General features: G+C 31.6%; 1 protein-coding gene across 1 annotated transcript; it reads left to right on the top strand.

Annotated features, from left to right (window-relative positions):
- The first annotated feature begins 6233 nt into the window (after positions 1-6233).
- Positions 6234-23327, top strand: LOC100262281 (histidine kinase 5). Its single transcript, XM_002271707.5, has 13 exons — positions 6234-6769; positions 8215-9118; positions 13500-13556; positions 13771-13998; positions 16418-16511; positions 16611-16817; positions 17099-17229; positions 17485-17534; positions 18492-18829; positions 18964-19067; positions 19217-20023; positions 22050-22229; positions 23081-23327. Exons 2-13 carry the CDS (start codon positions 8399-8401, stop codon positions 23201-23203), a joined length of 3039 nt encoding a protein of 1012 aa, XP_002271743.2. The 5' UTR covers positions 6234-6769; positions 8215-8398; the 3' UTR covers positions 23204-23327.
- The last annotated feature ends 1232 nt before the right edge of the window (positions 23328-24559 follow it).

Below are 24559 nucleotides of genomic sequence, written 5' to 3'. Positions count from 1 at the left end.
ACTTTAAAAAATAAAAAATTATTTTTAAAAACAGTTAACAAAATACATTTAATTTCTAATGGTTATGTTACAAAATACATTTAATTTCTAATGGTTATGTTAAATTGCTTTGTGGAGTCACCCAATAAGCTTTAATATGTAGATATATTAAACCAAATCATGTGAGCATGGAAGGAAGCGATTTCAAGAACCATCCCTCCTCTTAATTTTGACTTCAAGTAGCAATTCATAAACATAGAGGGTAGAGGGCCTAGAGGCGAAAGTAAGCATGAAGCTTCCCAATGCCTCACTCAAGACGCCAATCCCTTTAATTTCCCCCACGACACTCCATACGAGTTGACCTCCCCTTCAACATTGAACATGGCACCCCTCTTCTCTTCCTAAACAAATACAAAGCATGCCCCACTTCGACCCTCCTCCCCGCCACCACCCAACACACCCACGCCATAAACAAATAAATTTAATAATTCCAATGAAATAAAACAAAATAATTAAACCCATTTATTAATTTTTTTTTTAAAAAAAAAAAAGAAAAAAAAAGAGGAAGAAGAAGGGGGCATCATCATCATCATCAACATCAACCAACCCTCCTTTTTGTTTATGATTGAGAGATAATGGATTAGCTGTCCTAAAAGTAGAGCATATGGGCTCCACACCCAATGCCCAGCACCTGTTGGGTAGGCTCCAAACCTAGAGGAAGTTGTGGTGATGTGTCACTCTCCTCCTCTCATTTTATATATGCATATACATATAGGCATGAAAATAATCCAACCACATACCTCCACCCATTTCTTTTGTTGCCCACTTAGGTTTTGCCACGTTAGTGTAAGCATGAAGATTTGCCCATCACCATGTGCATCTCTAGTCTTCAATAAATGTACAAAATTTTGATTTATTAAAGAGAATTTCTTAACTTATATGACCATAGTTTATTTTTCGGATCTGATTACGATTCGTCGTCATATGATATTGCCATGTTAGTAAACCTACGTGTAAATTTTTATATGAATGAGTGCAGTGGTCGGTTGCCCTAAGTAACAAAACAAGTAGAAAAATTGTCATATTTAAATATTTTTCATAAATATATCATGCAAAGTTCTTATCAAATTGTATGGGTTAAAAGATTCTCATGCCACAACTTCCATCTTTTTGTTGCCTTTAATCACAAAAGTGAAGTGAAGTTGAAGTTCGACTATTATTTTTTAAAGGAAAAGTCTTATTAATAATAATAATAATAATAATATTTTATTAAATATATAAGCTTTAATCACAAACATGCATTTACATTTTAGATTAATTTATTTTCAAAAATATTATAAATAATTTTAATAATTACAATTAAAATTGATGATTTGTTCTAATGATTTTTTTCTTTTAATTTCATGTGCCCTATGTTTGATTTCCCAAAAATATTAAAATATTAAATCAAATAAATTTTTTATATTTGATTTATTATAAAAAATACAAAATAAAATCATATATAATTACAATTTTATTTTATTTGGTCTTTACTTAGAAGAGGAAAAATAAATAAAATGAGTTTTAAAAATGAATTAAAAATAATTTATTATTTTTAAATCTATTTTTTATTTTTCTTCACTTATATCTTTTATTTTTCTTCCCATAATTTTTTTTCAATAACTAAACATAAAGTTAGAGTGCATTTGAGAATTATTTTAGAAAACGTTTATAATATTTTTAATATTTGAATAATAAAAATTTTCAAGTATTAGAAATTGTAAAAACACTTTATAGAATTATTATCAAACAGACTCTTAGGATGTTATGGTTAATGTTATAGGTTGAAAATAAAACATAAATAGTATTTTGTCCCGATTGGAATGGATATTGTCACATTGCAATTCACATTGTCTAATTGCAAAACATAAATAAGCAAAACTTAAAGGATTTGTCTGAAAATGTTTTAAAAAAAAAGTTTGCAAAAAAATAATCTTTTGCTTTTTCAAGCAAAATTACCATCCTCTCATCTTCATTGAAAATTTTAACAGGGAGAGGCATTTATGATAAATTTCCTTACCTATTTTGTTGCTTCTGTTTTTTTTTTTTTTTTTTTTTTCCGTTTTTTAATTATATTAAAAATAAAAATGTTTTATAATTAAATAAATATTATAAACATTTATAATATATTTGATAATAGCCTATACCTTGAACTCATCCCTAACCATTTTATCTTCATCCCAAAACCAACTTATTAAGGTACATGAGTACTAGAAAAAATTATTTTTTATATTTATATAAGTATTTTTTAATATAATCCACATAAAATAAACAAAAATAGCTTAAAACAATTTCCCATCTAAAAAAATTACAAATATGTTTTCAAGTTCAAAGAACAAGGCTCAAATAGTCTCAAATTACTCGATAAGACACATCAATTTTGAAAAATTACAAATTTACCCATGTGATTCAATCCTTCCAATGTATGTCAACCACAACCACCGTTGCATTCTCAAATGCTTCTGTTTGATCATTGCTCATATTATAATTAAAAACCCCCCAAGTCTCCCTCTCACAAAGCCAGTGAAAGGGACTGCATCTCGTTAATCAAAGTCCTTAATTATCAAATCCGTGTATTAAGGAAGTTGCCTCTCACACTTATCCCTCCATCCCTCCCCTTCGTCCTTCATCATCTTTCCATATACTAAAAAAAGCCTCTACCGCTCGTGTCGTTTATTTGTACATAAAAGCTTACTTTAAGCTGTGGTTAGCAATAAAGTAAGGTAGAAATACAAGGTGTCAAACCCCTTTTTCAAATCTCATCCAACTTTAGCTTATAAATTATAAAGTATAGTTGGAAGTGACGTTGATTTTAGCCTAATTAGCATCATATTTTGGAAGTATATATTAAAAGGACGTGGTACTTGACACAACGTGTCACGCATAAACTATATTTTAAAAAATTTTAGAGAAAAAAATGGTACGTATATATGATATATTTTCTTATGATATAGTTTTTATATGCCTTTCATTTAATTATTTAATTATTATTTTTTTTGTAGTTGTGTGCTTTAGTTGCTATTGATGCACTAAAGCAAATGATTAATAATTTAATATCCGAAGCCGTGTACATTTCTGTAGCCATTTACTTTAAATATGAAGGTTATGTTTAGCTCTTGAAAAGTATTAGATTGTGTTTGGTTCTTGAAAAATTTAAAGAAAAATGCGAAAAAAGAAAATAAAGATGAAAAGTAAAAAAGGATCAAGTGAAAGAAAATTAAAAAATTAGTTTAAATTTAATAAATTATTTTATAACTTCTTTAAATTCATTTCACTTATTTCTTTCCATTATAATAAAATTAAATAATTTAAAAATACATAAATTTCAAACTAATTTTAGTTATATTTGATTTTAAAATATTTTGTTTTATATTTGATTGTTTTATGAAAATAACAAAAAAATTAAAATAAAATATAATTGAAATCAGTTAGAAATTTATATATTTTAAAAGTATTTAATTTTTATATCAAATAGTCAAAATAAGTAAAATAAATTTAAAAAAGTATATAAAAATAATTTATTAATATAATTTTTTTTAACTTTTTCTTTTGTTATACTTCTCTTTTTTTCGTTTTTTTCCTTACTTTTTCTTTCAAATTTTCTTGAAATCAAACATATTAAAAGTCAATTTTTTTAAGTCTTTACCACTATAATTCACATTTATTGCTTTAAATTTTTGTGTAGAGATTTTGGAACTTAAGGTCATGTTTGGCTTTTGGAAATGGTACAAGGAGTACAAACTCATTGAGTGGATAATAACAAGACATAATGAAGTATGATGGTCATAACTTACTGTAATATTCATATAATAAGAAAATATAATATGATAGACACATTGCTTTCTTGTTGGCTACTTGCAAAATGTATGTGTATTTTAATTTAATTAACTAGCCATAAGTTGACTAGAAAATATTAATAAATTTCCATGATGGGTTCCTTAGGAATATATTAAAGCTTGTTTAAAAATAATTGCAGATTCTAATGTTTATCATTGATTTATTTTTTCTTGACGTTATCTTATACATTAGTACAATTAAAAAACAATTTGTTCTTGCATCGTTTACTTCCAAAAATGGTGAATAGTATGAAAAAGTTTTAAAAAATGTTACTAAAAATAGATTTAATAGTGATTTTAGGAATCGCTTTTAATTTAAAAAGTATTTTTATAAAAAAATTAATATTTGATTAAATTTAGGAAATATTTAAAAAAAATTGAAAAATAATTTAGAGTGTATTTGATAGTAATTTTTAGAAGTGTTTTTAGTTTTTTTAACATTTAGAAATATTTATTTTTCAAGCATTTAAAATACAATAAACATTTATGAGAATTACTGTCAAACACGCTCTTATAATGTTTTATAGAAAAATATTTGATAAGTGATTTTAAAAAATATTTTTAAAGAAAACACTTGATGAGTAATTTAAAGTACATTTGGTAGTGATTATAAAAAACATTTCTAATATTTTTAATACTTGAATGATACAAATTTTTTATTGTTAAAAATGATAAAGACACTTTCTAAAATATCCATAAAACAGGTTCTTAGAGTGTATTTGAGGGTGATTCAAGAAAATATTTTTAGTATTTCTAATATGATAAAAAATTTCAAGTGTTAGAAAAATTAAAAATATTTTTAAAAATTATTATTAAACGAGCTCTTAAAATGCGTTTGAGAATGAATTTAGAAAAAGTTTATAATATTTTTAATACTCAAATAATAAATTTTTTCAAGTATTATAAATATTAAAAGCATTTTATAGAATTATTATGAAACGAACTCTTAAAAAAACATTTTTAGAGAAAACACTTTTATGTTTTTAATTTTAATTTTTAAAATTTTATAATACAAATTAGAAAAAAAAGGTTTAAAATAATTTTCTTCCAATTTTTTTTTTAAACCAAAATTTAAAACTAAGAATACTGAAAAATCTCGCAGGTTAACTTCACTAACACATTATCAAAAAGTTTTTATAACTAGAATTATTAAACATACTACATAATTTAAAAAATAAACAATATATGTTAAAAATTATTCATATTAACCTAAAAAAAGTCTAAAATAAAAGTAAAGAAAATATTATTTTTCAAAAAAAATATTTTAATTCAAAATATTATTTAGTATTTAATAAAACACTCTTTACAAATCATAATTTTAACTTAAATTTTGATTTTTACCAAAAAAACAAAAAAAAAAAACATTATCTCTGCCATAAAACAATGGATAATTGGAGAAGCGTGGCATCCCCATCTGTAAATTGACTCCTCCGGGACCATTTTCTTCTGCTTTGAATTGTAAACGTCGACTTGGCTTATGCTCTTCATCATTTCACCTAATATTTGAAACCTCTGATGAACCAATGTTACCTGGCAGGCAAGCCCAGCCAAATTCCCACTTTTATAAAAGCCCCTTGCCACGTATCGCAACTCTTCACCTGCCACGTTGCACGCTATCAATGACGTGGCACGCATGCATGCTCTGTCACATGGGGAATTAGATATGTAATAGACAAAGCCCAAATGCCAGATCGATGAGGGGAGAATATGGCTGAGTTGTTCACTTGTATAAACTATGGTCACTGTCCCCTTTATTTATTTATTTATAAATAAATAAAACCAAAACTCTTTCTCTCTCTGTATATATATTTTGGTTAATTTTCTTTTGGGATGTACTAAAATAATACACATTTAATTAGAATACCAACCACTCCATGGGAGCATCTACAATATAATTAAAAGACCATCATCCATCTACACGTTTATTGGAATACAATATATACATCTGTCAACATAACAACTTTACATCAGGAAATTGGTCTTTTTAAAAAAAATTTATTTTATTATTTTTTATTGTAAATATATAATTTTTTTTAAAATTAAATATTATTGTAAGATGTTTTATTTGAATAAAAAATTAAAAGTTTTTAGACTTCATGTAGAAGTAAAAGGGGACCTTATTCACTATGTAGCTAATGATATAACTAAAAAATAATTGTGGACCGTTGATTCGAGCCACGGTCAACATGATCAAGGGCGATGGGTCTAAAAAGCATTAGACATAATTTAACCATGGTTAAAATCTAACTCACCCAAACCTTAAGTACCAGCAAAAGTTAATTAATTAAACTAACCTATGTTCGCAATCGAGCTTATAAATAAGATTCCCCGCAGACCCTTTCTCTCTACTTTCCTCACAAGGTGCAGTAGATGCGAAGAAGAGAGAGAGAGCCTCACACTCCCGCCACGCGACTCAACTCCACTCGCTCTGCCCTCCCCAACACGTCACCACCCAAAGGGCGGGGAACAACAGACACTTCGTCGACCATTTTTATGTTTTTTAAAAAATGAAAATTTCCAAAATGCCCTTGCTGTCTCTCTCCTCTCTTTCTCTCTCTAAAAGCTCTGCAATGAGAGTGTGATTGGAAGAATTGAATTCGTTTCTCGAGAAAGTTTTGCGGGAAACGGAGGAACTCGGAGGTAACGGAGAAACAAAGGAGTGTTTTAAAAAAATAAGGGGAAAAAAAAACTCAGAGCACATGGCTTCTTAAGAGAGTTCTCTTCTCTCCACACACATTTTTGTTTTTGCTTTCAGTCACATGCAGTTTCTCTCTCTCTACTTCCTCTCTCTAGCTTCTCTCTAAATTCTGCAATAAGGCTTTGACTTCTCAGTGCTTCAGATCTAGAGAGGAAAAGGAGCATAAATTCCGAGACTTACAGTTGAGTTGTCGTTTGGTGGCTTTGAATCTCAAAAAGTGAGGTTTTATCCGAATTTTTTCTGTCTTGTGAATTATGGTGTGATTACATTGCATTGGTGTTGGTCGAATTGTTTGACTTCCGGTTGTGTTTTGAGTCGTTCTTTCGGTGGTGGCTGGATCTCTGGTCTGGTGTGTTGAGTTTGGATTGAATTCGATTTTATTGAATGTGAAGTAATTCAGTGACTTCAGGCTTTTTTTAATGGCAGATTTTTTTTTTCTAGAGAACCATGATGTTTTGAATCTGTTTATTTTTATTTTTTATTTCAAATTTTCAGTGAATTTTGATTTTCAGTTTTTCTTTCAATGCAAAAGGTAGTTTAATGCCTTTGTTTCATTTTAAAAATGACAGAATTTGATACGAATTCTGGATATTTACTGAATTTGTTGACCTGCACATCTTCGGTTTGTCATTTCTTATTCTGATTGCGCGGGAATCTCTGATTTTTGTTTGCAACCTTTTGTTGGAAATTGAGAATCTCCAGAATTTAAAGTCTATTAAATTTTATAAGCTTTTTTCCCCATTTTTTTTTCAATTTAATTTTTCCCCATCGTTTGAATGCGATATAATCATTGATTTCAGTTTTCTTTTGAGGCGTGGTGATTTTTTCACTCTTGTTCTTGTTTTTTTGTTTTGTTTTTTTTTTTCCACATTTGGAAAGAAATTGATATTTAGTTTTATGTTTAATCAGTCCTTTATCTACAAAAATTCTAGTTTGGAACTTTTTTTTTTTTTGGATTTTGCAACTCAGTTTTACAAAACAAAGACATCTTCATGATAGTGACATGTAACAGTTAAATACTTTCATAATTTATTTTCCTCTTTCCTATAAATCTTACCGACGGCCAAATAGGCCATTTTATTATTCCACAATCAATGATGCTTCCCTGATAATTATTGCTATGTTCTTGTTCCTGTGGGATCTGTACTTGCTTCATTGAAGATGGATTATTTGAATTTAGAGTAAACGTCAGAAATTGATCATTTATGGCCTTTTCCAGAGGAACAGCTTGTTCAAGACAGCTAGCTGCTAGCATGCTGTTCTTAAGCTTCATTAATCTCTATCCCATATATTTATTTTTTTTCCATTTTAAATGGGTTGGCTTTGTTGGAATTGATTTGTAGTTTTCAGTTTGTGCACTTCTATTTGGGAAGTAAGTTCCTGATCATAGGGTTTGCCTTTTAAGAATTAACAGACGTAGGTCTAGGTGGACATTTGAAACTGAGGAATTCTTGTTTCATAACTATCACCATTATGTTAATGACAATTAGAGCTTAATTTGATTTCATGATATAACCACCTGATTTTGCACATTCTTCACTGTTAAAAAATTGTGTGGTATCATATATTGTTTATGTTAAGTGATCTGCATTTTTAATTTTTAAATATTGATGTATGACATCATTCCCCATTTTTTTTCCCCTTTTTCTTTTTCTCATGCAGGTCATAAAACAGAAACTCTGGAAACTTTTTATGTCCTCAGGTCTTCTCTAGTATTCTGGAACCTAGAATCAACTCAGACCTAGCCCAGAGGCACATAATCAAGCTTCAAACTCAGTTTTAGAATCATTTTTATTTTCATGTATGTTGTATATGTGAGATTGGGTGTACAAAATTAGTTGTTTTCATGGTTTGTGAGATGGAGAATGATAACATTGAGGAAATGGATGTTGAGGTCCTCCACTCTATGTGGCCTGAAGACATTGGGAATGATGCTGGAAACCAATTCAATATGGATAGGCCAGGAGCAGATCAAGATATGTTGGAAGAGGTTAATATTGTTGAGGAGCCTTCTATAGTCGATTTTAAGCGCCTTTTAGAGCTAACCAATTACAGTGAGAAGGGATCCTCTCAGCTAGCATATCTCGTAAAGAATTGGGAGTATAAGCAGGCAAATGCTGTGCGCCTTCTTAAAGAAGAGCTCGACAATCTAAGCAGACAAAGGCAGGAAGTTGAGCTCAAGAAATTGGAGATATTGGAGGAGCATCGATTTGTTGAAGAAAGATATGGTGGTGACAAACGTCCAATTTCTATACTGGATGGCATTTATGATATATGGCAAGAAGTTCCACGGAGGAGAAATAGTGTTGTTGTTCAAAATAAAAGACTTGAAATAGATGCTGAATATGACACTGTCATATACTGGAAGCAGCGAGCTGTGCATTTAGAGAAATTGTTAGAGGCAAGTGTCCAGAGAGAGCATATGCTTATGGAGAAGGTGCAGGAAAGCATAAAAAGTCTGGAAAGGCAGTCATCCCCAGTGGAGGAACTGTCCCAGATTCTGAAAAGAGCAGATAATTTCTTACATTTCGTTCTACAGAATGCACCTGTTGTTATTGGCCATCAGGTAACCCATTCCAGAGATAATATGAATCTTTTGTTGCACTTCTTTGCAATAATGTAATGTTGTTTCTTTGGTTTATGGCATTTGGGTTGTTGAGATTGAAAAGCTTTTAAACAACTTGCACTATTTGAATTGTTCTCTTCCTCATTTGATGAGTTAACTTCAGGCTTATGGGCTTCCTGAAAAGCTTAGATGATTTGGAAGTTGATCAGACTATCAGTGGCTTGTAAGTTAAGTAAAGAGGAAGGAATTCTTTCACACTGAGGTCTTTGTTTGGCTGGCTAGATGCAATTTTATATAAAAATCAGAAGATGTAATACCACAATAAATAGAAACCAAGTTCATAAGAAATTTTAATTGTCACATTAAGTGAACCTGATGCTATCCCAACATGAATATACATGCTATATTTCTCTGTTAGCTGTGGCAGACTTGATTACTCAATGATAGTTTCTGTCTTGTATAATGATTTCATGATGCAATGTGTAAAATGAACTTAGTGGATTAACATAAATAGATAATTATCCTGCATAAGCTTCTTGAATTCCCATGTGATCTTTATGTTTTTGCATATTTTGTATAATTTATTTCCTTCTGTTTTTCGTATAACTAATGTAGGCAACAGACATAGAAATTCTGGAAGAAAGATTATATAACTTTATCCTCCTAATGTGGGATTTGTTTGTATTTTGTATAATTTATTTCCTTCTGTTTTTCGTATAACTAATGTAGGCAACAGACAGAAATTCTGGAAGAAAGATTATATAACTTTATCCTCCTAATGTGGGATTTGTGATTGTAAAAACTCAAAACAGCATGGATTGCTACAATATGAATGGCATGGGCAAAGAAACAGAGTAGAATGTGTTCACATCTAGATTAAATTAATGTAAGAAAATGGCTAACATACATACACACACAGAGAATAAACATGACACCCTCCTCTTCCTCTACCCAAAACTATACTTCCATGTGTATACTTTCCTGTCCATAGAGCAAAAGAAACTGTCAAGTGCAATATTGTGCAATATAAGAACCTTTTTATTATATACAAACGTTTTCATGCCTCCAGTGGGATGTACAATGTTTATTAAGTCACTTGATCCAATATTCTTTCCAAGAGATGAATTGCTTGTACCCAACAAAATAGTTGTACTTCTGAATTTATCTCTTAAAATTTTTTTTGATGGTTGTCAACCTGGGTGTGAGAATTGACTAGAGGATGAAAGAAGCCACTATCAAATATATGCGCTTGCTGCTCTTGCACTACCATTTTTGGATCTTTTTTATGGTTATTCTGGTGTAATTGTCTTTCCTCTTCTTGCATAAATGCTCCATGAATTCTGAAAATTGGAAAATCATTTCAGCAATTTTCCCTGGCATTTTCTGTCAAAGAATGTCTCCTGATTGAAGTTGTTATCACCTGTCTTTATATGAGATTAAAGTTCCTTCTACTGTAATTATCTTGTGAGAAATTGTGATATGACTCTGATAAATATTAGCCTAATGGCCCAAGAACCCTCTGGCTGCTTGCTTGCTTAATATTTCTCCATTTTGGTTCTTTCTCAGAGCTTCTTCATTGCGTTAAAATGATAAATCACATCTTGTTGTAAATTATGCTCATTGCCAAAGTTCATCAATTTTATTAGTCTAGCACTTAAGTTCACCTGTCTTTTAATAATTTTTGCTTGTGTTAACTTTTGAGGTCCCCCTTTTTCTGTCTTTTCAATCTAGTATTGTTCTATTGGAACAAAAATTGACAATTTCCTATCATTTTCTTTCTGTCATTAATATATTGCAATATTACTTTTTTATAGTATCATTATTCATCAATCCTGTGACAGTGAGTTGAAACTTCATTTTGAACTCTTCTCAATCTGGAAATAGAATTGATTCAGGGGAGTTCAAATCCAGAAGTATCATGTTACTTTTTATATTATCATTATTCATCGATCCTGTGACAAGGTGTTGAAACTTTATTTTGAACTTTACTCAATCTGGAAATAGAACCCATTCAGGGGAGTTCAAATCCAGATGTATCAAATTATTCAATGGTTTAAACTTCAACTTTAACTATAATTTGGTTACTGGGGAAGAATTAATTCTTGAAATTTTATAAGTTTATATTGAATTTTGAATTATTAGAACTGCTTCCTTCCACAGGCTTCATTACTATAATAGTAGTGGTTATTAGCCTCTAAATTGCTTGTGCTAATCTTTGTTTCTGGATTGCCTTTGTGTTGGTGTAGGTGTGCTATTTTCTATGTCCTTGATTAAATGCAATTCAGTTAGTCATATTTAATTCATGCACAAGGATATATTTATTGCAGTATATCATATCTTTTAACATCTAAGTATTAGATAATTCTAAAAGCAGGAAGTCATTTGTAGCTTGAATCCTTGATAGATTCTAAATTCATAAAATCAAATGTGCCTAAGCTGTTAGTAATTAGTTTCTGATCTTTGGGAGAGCACATAATTGATCACATGAATGATTATTTTTACTCTTATATGATGTGTATCTAGTGGGTGATAGTTGAGTGCTTCCTTGGAGTATATTTGACGCAATTTCTAGTTTTACTTTAAAAATTCAAAGTTGCTGTTACAATAATTGTATAATGGCCAGCTATTATTTGGACTGCTTACCCTTGATTAATAGCACAAGATTCATGATTAATTTTGTTGTTATATTATCAATTTCAAGGTCAATCTATGATAAATCAGCTTCACAGAAAAATGGTTATGAGTTGTAATGTTTTCATTTAATTGCTGTTTTTCCTCTGTTATGGGTCTTTGGAGAACTTTTTCCTTTGCTTGCAATCATGGATTGAAAAATCGGTTTTTATCGACGATATTTCGCCGATATATCGAATATCGGATGACCCTGAAAGGATATTGAGCATTGATTATCGGATGGGAGGAATATTGGAAAAATATCGGGAAAGCCGAAATATCGGTTTGGAACCGATAAAACGGAGGAAGCCTATCAAAATATTGGAGATATATCGGCGATATATAGGATATATCGGCGATATATAGGATATATTGACGAATATATGGGATATATTGACAAATATATCGGATATATCGCCGATATATCTGGAAATATTGGAGATTTTTTTTAAAAGCTTTTTTTTTTTTTAAATATTTATCTTTTTTTATTTTTTAATTATTCATTTTTAATTTATTTTTTATTTTAAATCTATATTATCATTTTATTTTAACTACTTTTTATATTTATCTCATTAATGCTATTTTAAAAAATTACTATCACTTCATTCTTTTTTTTTAATCCGTTTAATTTTATCTAATTTTAAATGTTTTTATTTTAAAATATTAAAAATATAATTTTACTCAAAAATTGCTATAATATAAAAAAATTAATGAAGTCCTAGTATTCTATAAATTAAAATTAATTTGATAAGATAAATTAGTAATAATTTTAATTATTTCAATAAATTAATGTTAATAGAAAAATTGTCACTTGTAATAAATTTTTAGTATTCAAATCTCAAATAAAATATTTTATATAAATCAATTTAATTTTTTATTTAAAATATAATAAAATATGTTTTAATAAAAGTATTTTAATTTTTAAAATAAATGAATATAAATATATTAAAGGAATTTATGATAATTTTTTATAAAAATTTGATAAATATTATATGTATGATTAAAGATAATATTTATCAAATTTTTATAAAGAATTAGCATTACTTTCTTATTTTATCATTTATTTTTTTGGAGTTTTTTCAAACATTCTTGTGAATTTTGAATAATTTTCACCTCATCGATATTTTTGTCAAAATATCCACTGATATTTCTCCGATATTTCCGATATATCAATAAAATCCAAGTACCAATATATTTGTATTTATTGATATTTTAATCGATGCTTGCAATTGTTGTATTTTGTCTGGCGTCTTCAAATTATGAACCTTTAGGAATTTACTTAAAATGGATCAGTGTAGTTAAGATGATGGTTTACATAGGTGACTTATAAATGGATCAGTGTGGTCAAGGTAGGGTATGTAGAGGTGACTAGTTGTTTACCAACGTCCCTAAGTGAGCAGTGATACTTGGTGGCAACTGCAAAGCTATTCATCACACATTCACACCCAATCAATGAAGTAGGTAGGTTACCATGCATGTGGTTGCTTACATGTCTTGACTAGTCTTTTGGAGATTAAAGTACTACTTCAAAAACTCATCATTATTGAATGAGGAACTTCACCAATGCTACATACCTGTTCCTTTGGTATCTTGGATCTAAATGCATACCTTAATTTAATGCTCTCCATTTTTATTGTTTCTATAACTAGAATCTTTGTGGATGCAATCTTGTAATTATAAGGGACTCAGTCATCCATAATCTTTTTTTCAGGATAAAGAGCTGCGGTATCGTTTCATCTATAATCATTTCCCAAGTTTGCAAGAGGAGGTAAGTACTTGCCAATAAAATTTTTATCTAACTCCTGATAAGATTACTGTAAGTTATATTTCTGTCTGCAAGTTGCATCTTTAGTAACTGTTATCCATCCAACCCTGAGAATTTCTTCTGCTTTGAAGTATGTTTTTTATTTCTTTTCCTTCTTCAAAGAATTGTTTGCATCAAGTTCCAGAGACATTCCTCAATTTCACTGATGTTTTTTCAGGACATCATAGGAAAAACAGACGTGGAGATTTTTACTGGTGCTGGTGTGAAGGAATCTCAGGAATTCAAGAAAGAGGTCTTGGAACGAGGATTGCCTGCAAAAAGGGAAATTACATTCGAGACTGAATTATTTGGTTCAAAGACATTTTTGATTTATGTGGAACCTGTCTTTAGCAAGGCAGGTGATACAATTGGTGTGAACTACATGGGGATGGATGTGACTGATCAGGTGAACTATCTTTCAATACTGAGCTTCTGTTTAGATTTTCATGGCCTTATGTAATTTTTTTTCTTTCTTTCCTTCTTTTTTTTTTTTTTTTGTTTTTGTTTTTGTTTTTTTTTTGGTGAGGGATGGTTCTATATTGCATTTGTAGCTTGATCAGCAACAGTGGTTTCCAAAAGAACAAGGTTCACTAGTTTTTGTTTCAATCATGGATTTTAATGAATCTGGGAAGCATAACTAATTCGGTTAAATGTACGAGAAATTATTGATTGTTGAGGAATGGCCGTCCCTAAAATCATGGAATTGGTTACATTCAAGTTTTATTTTCATGCTTCATGTTTTACCAGTATTGATTTTTCTTTGTCCATAGGCCATTTGTTTTTATTGTGAAATTCAAATATAGGAATAACCTTAATGTTCATACAAGTTTTGGAACACCTGAGTTTCAGGAAAGTATGCCCATCTGAAATGGGGACCTCTTGGAAGTTCTGAAATGAAGCTAAACAGTTATTTGCTTTCATATTTTAAGAATATTTAAAGACTCAATAAGAGAGCAGGGCACTCATTCAAAACTGGAAAATCTAAGAGCTAGAAAATTTGCAGGCTTGCAAAACTAGTTTAGGGAAATAGTTTGTTTCTAATGTCACTTTATATCCTACAGCCGATGTCTATTACCTCTCAGAATCCCATCTCCTATATCTAATTCCTATTCTTTTGTCCCTTTAATTTAGAAATTCCATTGTGTTTATTCTTCATATTTAATGACATAAAACTCAATTGAATTTTGTGAAAGAGATACCTAATCCAGGTTTTGCTAGATAAGGCAGCTAACTCCAACTAACTCTACCGAGTTCAGTTTTGCTAGATAAGGCAGCTAACTTCACCTGACTTTGTACTGAGTTCTTTAAGGCTAAATCCTGTTATTAAGGTCCTTCATAAGTATTTCACTTGGGAACATATCTTCTGTACAAATTTTCATTTGAATACACCCTTTGGGGTAAACAGGTTCCTTTTATCCTACATGTTTTGATTTCCTATGGTGCCCAATAAACCCAAGGTATGACTGTGATGACCCTTCCTTAGACATTGTTTAATTATAATAGTGATCTTCAAGTTAGATGAGTTATTTTTTATTTTTATTTGATCTTTCAAAAAGCCTGTTTTGCTCTCTTCCCTGAAAAAAAAAACTTTGCAAAGTATCCTCTTGCACATTGTAGATTACTTCTTTCTTGAATTGCCAATTGTCTTTTGATGAGTCAAATATTGCACAAAGAATGTTCTTAGAAGGAAATATTTAAACTTTTACAAACTGCAGTGGAACCAAGCTCATTGGTTACTCTGAAACTATGGGAGTAAAAAAACTAAGCCATGAAACAAGTTTATCAGAATTCCATTTTGGTTTTATGTCAGGGAGATTAACCATTGAAGCTATTTACTCATTTAGATGATTGGTGGAAAGGTTTAGAGAGAAGAAGGGAGATATTCACATAATATTTTGGCTTGTAAGAACCATACTATTGAATTCCCTAGAGATGGAAGTGGAGTTTAGAAAAGACAGTGGTAGCTAGTTGATATATTGATTTGATGATAGACATCTCTGATGGAGCATTAACTAATTTTATAGAAGTTGTAGGGGAAGAGATTTAAATTCCTAACTAGGCTAGATCTTCATCAATGGTTGGGATTGCACCCTTTCCTTTTTATTTAGTACAAGCTTAGGTCCTATGGTTTTTTTATTTGATGAGACTAGAATAAGGATTAATTTTTAATATAACTATGGAGATAATTTTAGAACGTAAAGATTTATGGATAAGTTGGACTATAATTATGTATAGTGTACTTTCAGTAAAATCATGTGTAGAAATGGGGAAATAGTTATGGAATAGGATGGTTAAAGGGAAGGACTGCTTCTGGAGTGTTGTTTGATCCTTAGTATCCATTAATTTGAAATTTTGCAAGATAGCTTCAAGATCCACCTTTAGAATGTTGGGAAATAAGGAAAAGTATGTTCAGCAAATTAGCATAGCTGAAATGAGAATGTGAAGATGGATGAGTTAAAAACTTGTAATTTGAGAATAAGCTATGCATCCATTTCTAGGAAGCCAGATATAGCATCAATTAAGGACAAGATGAAGGATAGTTTGATCATTTTCAACAGAGAAGGATGGATGCTGTGTCTATCAAGTAATCTATTTCTTTCTGCATCAAGTAATGGTGTAATTATGGGTCTCTAGTTTTTATCAATGGAAGACCTCTTGCAAGATCACTAGGGGTGCTACTTAATTCTTGTCCTTCTGTTTTCTTGTAAATTTTTGCCTCTTTCTTTTAACTGTAAGATTTCATTTGTTTTTTCATCTAAGAGTAAATGGGTGGTCTTTGTTTTTATAAAAGAGAAATAATATATTGTCTTCCTGATTTTGCACAGGTAAGGAAAAGAGAAAAGATGATGAAAATTCGAGAGGAGATAGCTGTACAAAAAGCCAAGGAAACAGAATTGAACAAAACAATTCATATAACAGGTTCATCTACACGGTGAAATTTGAGTGGTTATTGATTTCTGTTCAATCAGGTCTAGGAGCTCCAAATTTATTCAGTTTTACATTTTATGCTTCTTCCAGAGGAGACAATGCGAGCAAAACAGATGCTAGCCACCATGTCTCATGAGATAAGATCTCCTCTATCTGGGGTTGTTAGCATTGCTGAAATTCTTGCCACTACAAACCTTGACCGGCACCAACGACAACTATTGAATGTCATGCTATCTTCAGGAGATTTGGTCCTTCAACTTATAAATGACATCCTTGATCTTTCCAAGGTTGAGTCAGGTTTGAAATTCTTTCCTTTTTTGATGCTATGATTTACCAGTGTTTATTGTCTTTCAACTTGAAGTTTTAGTCTTTTTGATATTAATATAAATTCTTACTGATACAATTATGGCAATCAAGATTTCCCATGATTGAATCAGGTTTGACACTCAAGTTCATTTCCAAGTTTTTCATTTCTGTCCTTAGTTGTTGAATACAATAATTGCTAAAGTCAGAGATGTTATGTAACTAGGATTTTTAAAATTTCTAGGATTTTGAAATGTCCTTTCCATTTATTTTAGGAGTTATGAAGTTGGAAGCTACAAAATTCCGGCCAAGAGAGGTAGTAAAGCATGTACTCCAAACTGCTGCTGCGTCATTGCAAAAGATACTGACCTTGGAAGGACATGTTGCGGATGACGTTCCTCTTGAGGTGAGAACTTCACTATATTACTAAACAGTTTCTCATAATTTATATGAACATGAAATATTTAGATAGACCTGGTCTGCAGCATTATCTATGATTTTCCTGTCTTTCTATGATGTTTTTATAGTAAATCAAATCTAATTTATGAATTTTTTTTCTCCTCGATATATGTCCTAGTAAGAGGAGATATTCATATTCATATCTGCAAACCTATTAGAGAATCTTATGTACTAATTGATGACTTTCATTTATCAATTTCAGGTCACTGGAGATGTCCTAAGGATTCGACAAATTCTCACCAACTTGATTAGGTACTAATTCTGTAGGGCTTATGATTCTGCAGATTTTATCTATATCTTATTCAGTATGACAGATTACAAAATAAACTCCTAGCCATTTGCATTTTGGCTAGACAGTAAAAATAGCTTTTAATGTCGTCCTTTTCTCTTTGAATTGTTTATGGATGAACTTTCTGGGGATATTCTAGAAGAGTTCCTGGTATATGCTTTTTGCTAATGATATAGCTATTGTTGATGAATGTAGAGCAGGAGTCAACTTTACACTTCTGTTAAGCAGGAGTGAGGATCTAGGAAGTACAGCTTTCATAAATGTAGGTGTAGAAATGAGAGAACTATGAAATTGATGAAAAGAAGAATCCTAAAAGTAACCATTTCATTATCTTGGATTGATCCTATGTAAAAGGGTTTGGATATTACAACGCCCACAGAATTAAACCATAATGGATAAAGTGGTCTACTGTTTCTTCAGTGCTGTGAGATCATAGAATACATTTTAGTGAGGTATAGTTAATACATAATTGGCCCATTTCTTGATATGTTAAATCTTCTGAATCAAATTGGTGGCTTTAATAGTTATAGTGGGGAGAAACACCCACATCAAGGATTAATCCCAAAAATTATTTGCTTCTCTGGACTTGTGACATAAACATGGTGGATTAAATTGTAAAACAGTAACAGCGGAGATGTTATGGAACAGTATGACAGGGTTTATAATTCTTTCTCTGGAGTCTTGAACCACATCAATTTGCTATGTACCATTTAAACATTTGCTTACCAAAGAAACTTAAATAGCATCCGAGTTATTTGGAATGATTATCTTGCAACTTGCAAGTTGCAACTATAAACATTAGTTGCAAATAAACTTGTACCATGCATAATGCCTATCAAATTTGTTGCACCTTTTTGCTTGTATTCATTAGGAATATCTTCTATATGTGTTTCATATTAATGAGTTTCTATTCCCTGCAGCAATGCAGTGAAGTTTACCCATGAAGGAAAAGTTGGAATAAACCTTTATGTGATACCAGAGCCATCCTCTGGAAATGGAGAAGGAGGTCCTCAAATGTTCATTGATGATCAGTCAACAGTTTCAGCAAATATACCTAAAGAAGAGAAATGTTTATCCCCATCTCAGTCTAGCTGCACTTCAAAAGGTTCTCATACTCAGAATCATGCACTTAATGATGAGCCTATAGACCCCATTAATCATGATGATTCAAAGCAGGAAGATAAAGAGAACTCTCACCCACTTGAGACAACTGTGTGGATACGATGTGATGTATATGACACTGGAATTGGAATACCAGGTGATTTTTGTAAATGCCATTTATTTCATGAAGATGTTGAATCTTATAAGTACCTTTTCCATTTTTTTTCCTTTTCTTTTATAGTGCTTGTTATCGAAAGAGTACTCATTATGTTTTTCTTTGTCGTGTGACAGAACATGCCTTACCTACTTTATTTAAAAAATACATGCAAGTCAGTGCAGATCATGCTCGCAAGTATGGTGGGACAGGATTGGGTTTGGCAATCTGCAAACAATTGGTGAGCCATAGTAGCTGTCAATTAATGTTGGTTTTCCATTTCACTTTTAATATGTTCTAGGTTTCACAAATTTGATCCAAAGTTGTACTGTAGGGATATGCTTTTGGCACTCCTAATATGCTCCTAATGCTTCTACGTTTTTGGAATAGGTTGAGCTGATGGGGGGGCATATGACTGTGTCCAGCAGAGAGCACTCTGGGTCTACTTTTACTTTTATTCTACCTTATAAGGTCTCACTGATAAGTGATCATTCGGATGATCCTGATGAACTCTCAGATATGGCTGATGACGATGCCTCAACCGATGATAAAAATGCTGGATTTTTTCAATTCCACCCACGCACTCTGGGTTCACTATTCTCTTCTGGTGGATCTGGCAGGACCCAAAAACTACCACCAAATAATATTGGGTATGATAGCTTACATAAACTCAATGGGCTCTCAGATGATTCCTATTCTTTCCCATTCAATAAGGTCACATCAAAAGAGATGACATCTCTTGAAGACACATGTTCAGTAGTTGATGCTGCAGAGACATTATCTGAACCTGAAAGTTTGTTAAGGCACAATGCAGAGCCTGATAATGATAATGCAGTTAGTAGAGGCAAAAAATGTCAAGATGAAGCCAATGGTCAAGTCCATAATCATAGTACGGGTTCAACTCATCACTCAAAGGTAAGCAAAGAAGTTGATGAAATGGGAAAAACAAGTGAGGCTCCAGAGATGTGTTTAAGGCTGGAGATATCTGAAAGAAGCTCTCAGTGCACTTCTAGCAGCAGTCCAGAAGAACCCAAATCAACATTAAAGCCTAAGATCCTTCTTGTAGAAGATAGTAAGATTAATGTAATGGTGACCCAGTCAATGATGAAGCAGTTAGGCCACACCATAGATGTTGTGAATAATGGAATTGAAGCCGTTCGTGCAGTTCAATGCCGTAGTTATGATCTCATTCTGATGGTAATTTCTACAATCCAGAACTTTTGGTTCATGATGTCCATATTAGTTGTCTCCTAATAATGTTTTGAGCTTTTGTCAACATTCATCATATTTTTATGAATGTTTTGAAATTTTAGCATCCTCCATTTGTCTTTCCTCCCACATCAAAAACACTTCTCATACTAAATTTTAGAATAAAAACTAAAGGAGATTAGGCACTGAATGTTCAGTGATTATGAAACAAGGAATGATATAGGGATGAGGTGTAGAGTAAAATCCTTCTCCTCCAGAGTGATACACATATCCTTTTCATTTCCTTCTTTATCTCTAGTTGGAAGCCAAGCTCATCTTTGTTTCTTTCCGGATAAAAACATCATGCTGTGTCAGATTTAAGCCATATGAATTTTTTATCTAATATTGGATCTTGAACCTCCTAATCCTATTTGCAATAAGCTAATTTTACCATTCATATCCAATCTAAGAGATCATTTTGATATGCATAGCCCTTTTCCATTTCCTTTATCTCTTATTGGAAGTGAGGACTCATCTTTGTTCCTTTCCAGATAAGGACATCATGCTGTATCAGATATAATCCATATAAATTTTCTTCACTTATATTGGATCATGATCCTCCTAATCCTATTTCCAGGGAGCTACTGATACCATTCATATTCAAATCTAAGAACCACTTTGATATAATATTTTTTTATTTTTATAATATTTGGTTATGGTGAGCCCTTGAAATGATCATTTTGCATTGTTAAATTCCACCCGTCTTCCTTCTTGGTGGTGCGTTATGCAGGCAAACTTCTCTGTGTGTGTGTCTCAATCTATCTTTAGATGCACTTTCTGTGTCTCCATCTCTCTATCACCAGTGTGAAATGTGAACATATGCAGTTGCTTCTGCCTTTGCACTTTCCTGATTCCTTTGTGGTAAACAATTTACTAAATATTGTGATCATGAGCCTTATTCTGATTGTGTCAAACATGCAAGACAATAGTAAATTGGAAGACTGAAGAGTTGCTAGCAGCAATATAGCAAATTGGAAAGGCAAAATCTCTTCTAATACCTATGCAAGAACCATTTGTGCATACTTCTTATCGATGTTCCAAAAGATGGTCAAATAAACCTTTTATCTATCCTAGTTACTACCAACATTGTTTACCTAGTGAGACCTAATACAAGTTATTAATTTATGTTCTGTGTTACAATTTGTGGACATTTCAAGATTTAGAGCACGTCAAGAAAAGGGAGAAAATGGGATGTTTCTTTGTGTTGGAATTATTACAACCTATGTGGGTTTTACTTCATTTAATTAATGATAAATTAAATGGTAAGTGCATCAAGTTTATGCTTATGCATGCCTTATATTTTTAATATTTTAGCCTACAAATTCTTCATTAGCTAACTTTTGCGGATTTTCTATAGAGATTGCAAGTTTCAGAGTTTCCAACTCATACTACTTATTCCAACATTTCTTTTTTCTTTTTTCTTTTATGGTGACATCCCATCAATATCTATGTATTTTATGAACCTCAAATGCTGGACATTGTCATTGACATTCCTTCATACTCCTTTATATTACATGATTTCCTGCTGCAGAGACATGGATCCCTTACGGCTTTCCTCAAGTAATAGAGGTTTTTAGGTTGATGATGCTTGGTTAGTTCCTAATGTGTTTGTATCATGAGCTAGTGATTCATCTTTGGTGAACATAAATATGATTAATGCCCTTAATTCCAGAGATATGCCTATATTTTCATCAGTCCTGGTTAAAATTCTAGTAGTGGTGTTAAGGTTTTGTAATGGGAAAAATCCCTATTTATCTGTATGATATTCTTTCTCCTATGCAAGGATTGTGAAGAAATCTCATGTTCTTCTTTATATGAAGGTTAGAAATACAGTTTAAAGATTAAATAGCTGAGAAATAACATCTGTGAACAATTGCACATTTTCTGTTTTTCTGTACTTTCTGCCTCTCTCTCTCTCCTCTTTAATTCTTGTGTATAAGAGTATAAAAGTTCTAAAACTGTATACTGTGTGCAGGATGTATGTATGCCTGTGATGGATGGCCTTCAAGCTACAAGAATAATTCGATCTTTTGAAGAAACTGGCAATTGGGATGCTGCAGTAAAGGCTGGAATTGAGCCATCTACATGTTCTTCAGATTCATTACCAAATGGCCACGATTCTATGACAGTCACAAAGCGGGTCCCTATCATTGCGGTAAGCACTTTAGCTCCCACAACCACTTGAGATTTGTTATATGTTACTTTATCTGTAAAGTTTCCATTGAACTGTAGATATTTTCTCCATGTGTTACACATTTATTTTAACATAAACTTTATAGGCTTTTTGTATTCTTGTTGAGTTAGGAGGAAACCTATACATGCATCGCCATCTTTGCTTATTTGGTTGTTCCCACAGAGGTGGCATAGGGTTGATGGAAACAGCAATTTTCAAGTTTGAAATTTTAACTTTAATCCAGTTCATTAAAGAAGCATATTTGTTCATCATCCTATACATTGTTTACTAGTCCAGGCTGGTTTTCTGCTCAAACCTTAATGGGATAAAATTTCTTGTGACTGCATCCAAGGATGCTTTAAATCTTTTGCTTTGCCAAACAACATAATGTTTTATCAGTGATACACTTGCGCATGCACACACAACCAAATGCACACATCCTCACACACAAACCTGGTAGATGGGAGAGATTTTCTCTTGGTGAGGTCAAGATGAAAAAACCTATCTGTGAGACATCTGACAATCCAAAGTAAACTTCTCAGCTGAGATAGGGTTTAGATTTTTCCAAGTCTGCCCACATGTCTCTGGATGCTTTCATGTCAATGGATCCCCATTCTTTCCTGATATCAAGGTTTAAGACCTTGGTTGTGAGTTGCGATAACAACTGCTATTACTAGAACAATAATAGCTAGCAATTTCAACTTTCATAATGTTAGGCTACATTTTTCTTTCAAACCGAAACTTGTTTTGTTTTAAATTTTTTTTATTTGCATCTCATTTATGTATCTATATATGCATCTATCCGTTAACAAAAGTAGTGGTAAAAACTGCAGATGACAGCAAACGCCCTCTCAGAGAGTGCAGATGAGTGTTACGCGAATGGTATGGACTCATTTGTATCAAAGCCTGTCACATTTCAGAAGTTGACACAATGTCTTCAACAATACTTGACATGATGTGTCCTGTGAATATACGCATCTGTACAAAAAAAGTTACTGCGTGTTAGGAAAGTTTTGTAATCAATGTCATGCTTTCTCAACCATTAGCATCTACTATAAATTGTCTTGATCAACTTTCTTCCTTTTTTCCTCCCCTCCAAGAACTTTTTCACAGTTTGTTCTCCTACAGATAGTGTACGTCTCCAGGTTCAGGCTTGGACTTGGAAGCGAAGCGTCCAAGAAAAGGCCGGTATGACAGGTAAGTCGGTAATCTTCTGGTATGCAATAATCCTACAATATTCATAAATAATGTATACAATCATAAAATAGTTTGCCCAAATTGATGAGGTTCCCTCCCTCACTGCAAAAACCAGAAACAAAGATTTTTTTTTTTTTTACAAAAACTCTTAATAATAAAATACAACTTTTTCCACGATTTAAAGTCTATCGTCATTTGTGCCTTGCATGCCATTTTTGGACAAATTGGCAGTGTAATGTGAAGAGGCTATCATGATTTCCAGAGAAGATATACAATGAGGTCATTTCCTGAATGTATGATTTACATTATAGTGAATGATATGTTATGTTAACAGAAAACATCATGGGCTTTTTCTTCTAAGCTATGTAACAGAAAAGGAACTCCTATAAGGAAGTCATCCAACGGCGTTTTCATGGCATTTGAAATAATTGTTCACTGTGATATTATGTATGGTTTCATTCTGAAGAACTTTATACATCCAAACACCCTCTTAGATTTCTCAATTGCCTGAATTTTTGCTTTTCCAGCAGCCCTTGCCACACATCAATTTTCTACCTGTGGGGGTCTTCATAATGCTTATCTATTAATATTACATTTTACTTTTTCTTTTGGCTGAAATTTATTGGAAATACTAAGAAGAATTTCACTTATTTTTTGATGCATTTCTGGTAAAGATATGTTCATCTGCAGAGAGTTCCTCGTCCCAAATTTTGACTAGGTATGGTATTTGGCATTATCATGATTCATTGCTGGATTGCTAGTCAACTTTTAGAAGGAGGTTCAAATTGGCCAAGAAAATGACCGGAAAAGTTAGGAAAATTATCTGAATATTTATTATTTAATTATATTTAAAATGGTTGTTTTGGTACCAAACTCCAGCTTGTAGTAAAGAAAAATGTTGTCGAAGTTAACCACTTAAAACCAACAGTCAATCTTCCTTTCACTTGTCAAGAGTAAAACTTAAAGGGATATGATTTCAACTACTAATTAATACTAAAATCAAAGAAGAGAATTAAAATTTGAGAAAAAAATCAGAATAAGTTAATCTTGTTTAAACTAATTATTTCAAATAAAAAAAATTAAGTGAATGATTGATAACTGTTTTGAAAAATAGA

This window comes from Vitis vinifera, chromosome 4 (genome assembly GCF_030704535.1).
Source record: "Vitis vinifera cultivar Pinot Noir 40024 chromosome 4, ASM3070453v1".
In the NCBI taxonomy this organism is placed as follows: domain Eukaryota; kingdom Viridiplantae; phylum Streptophyta; class Magnoliopsida; order Vitales; family Vitaceae; genus Vitis; species Vitis vinifera.
The sequence above is the reverse complement of the archived record's forward strand: the minus strand, read 5'-3'. Positions and strand labels throughout refer to the sequence as shown.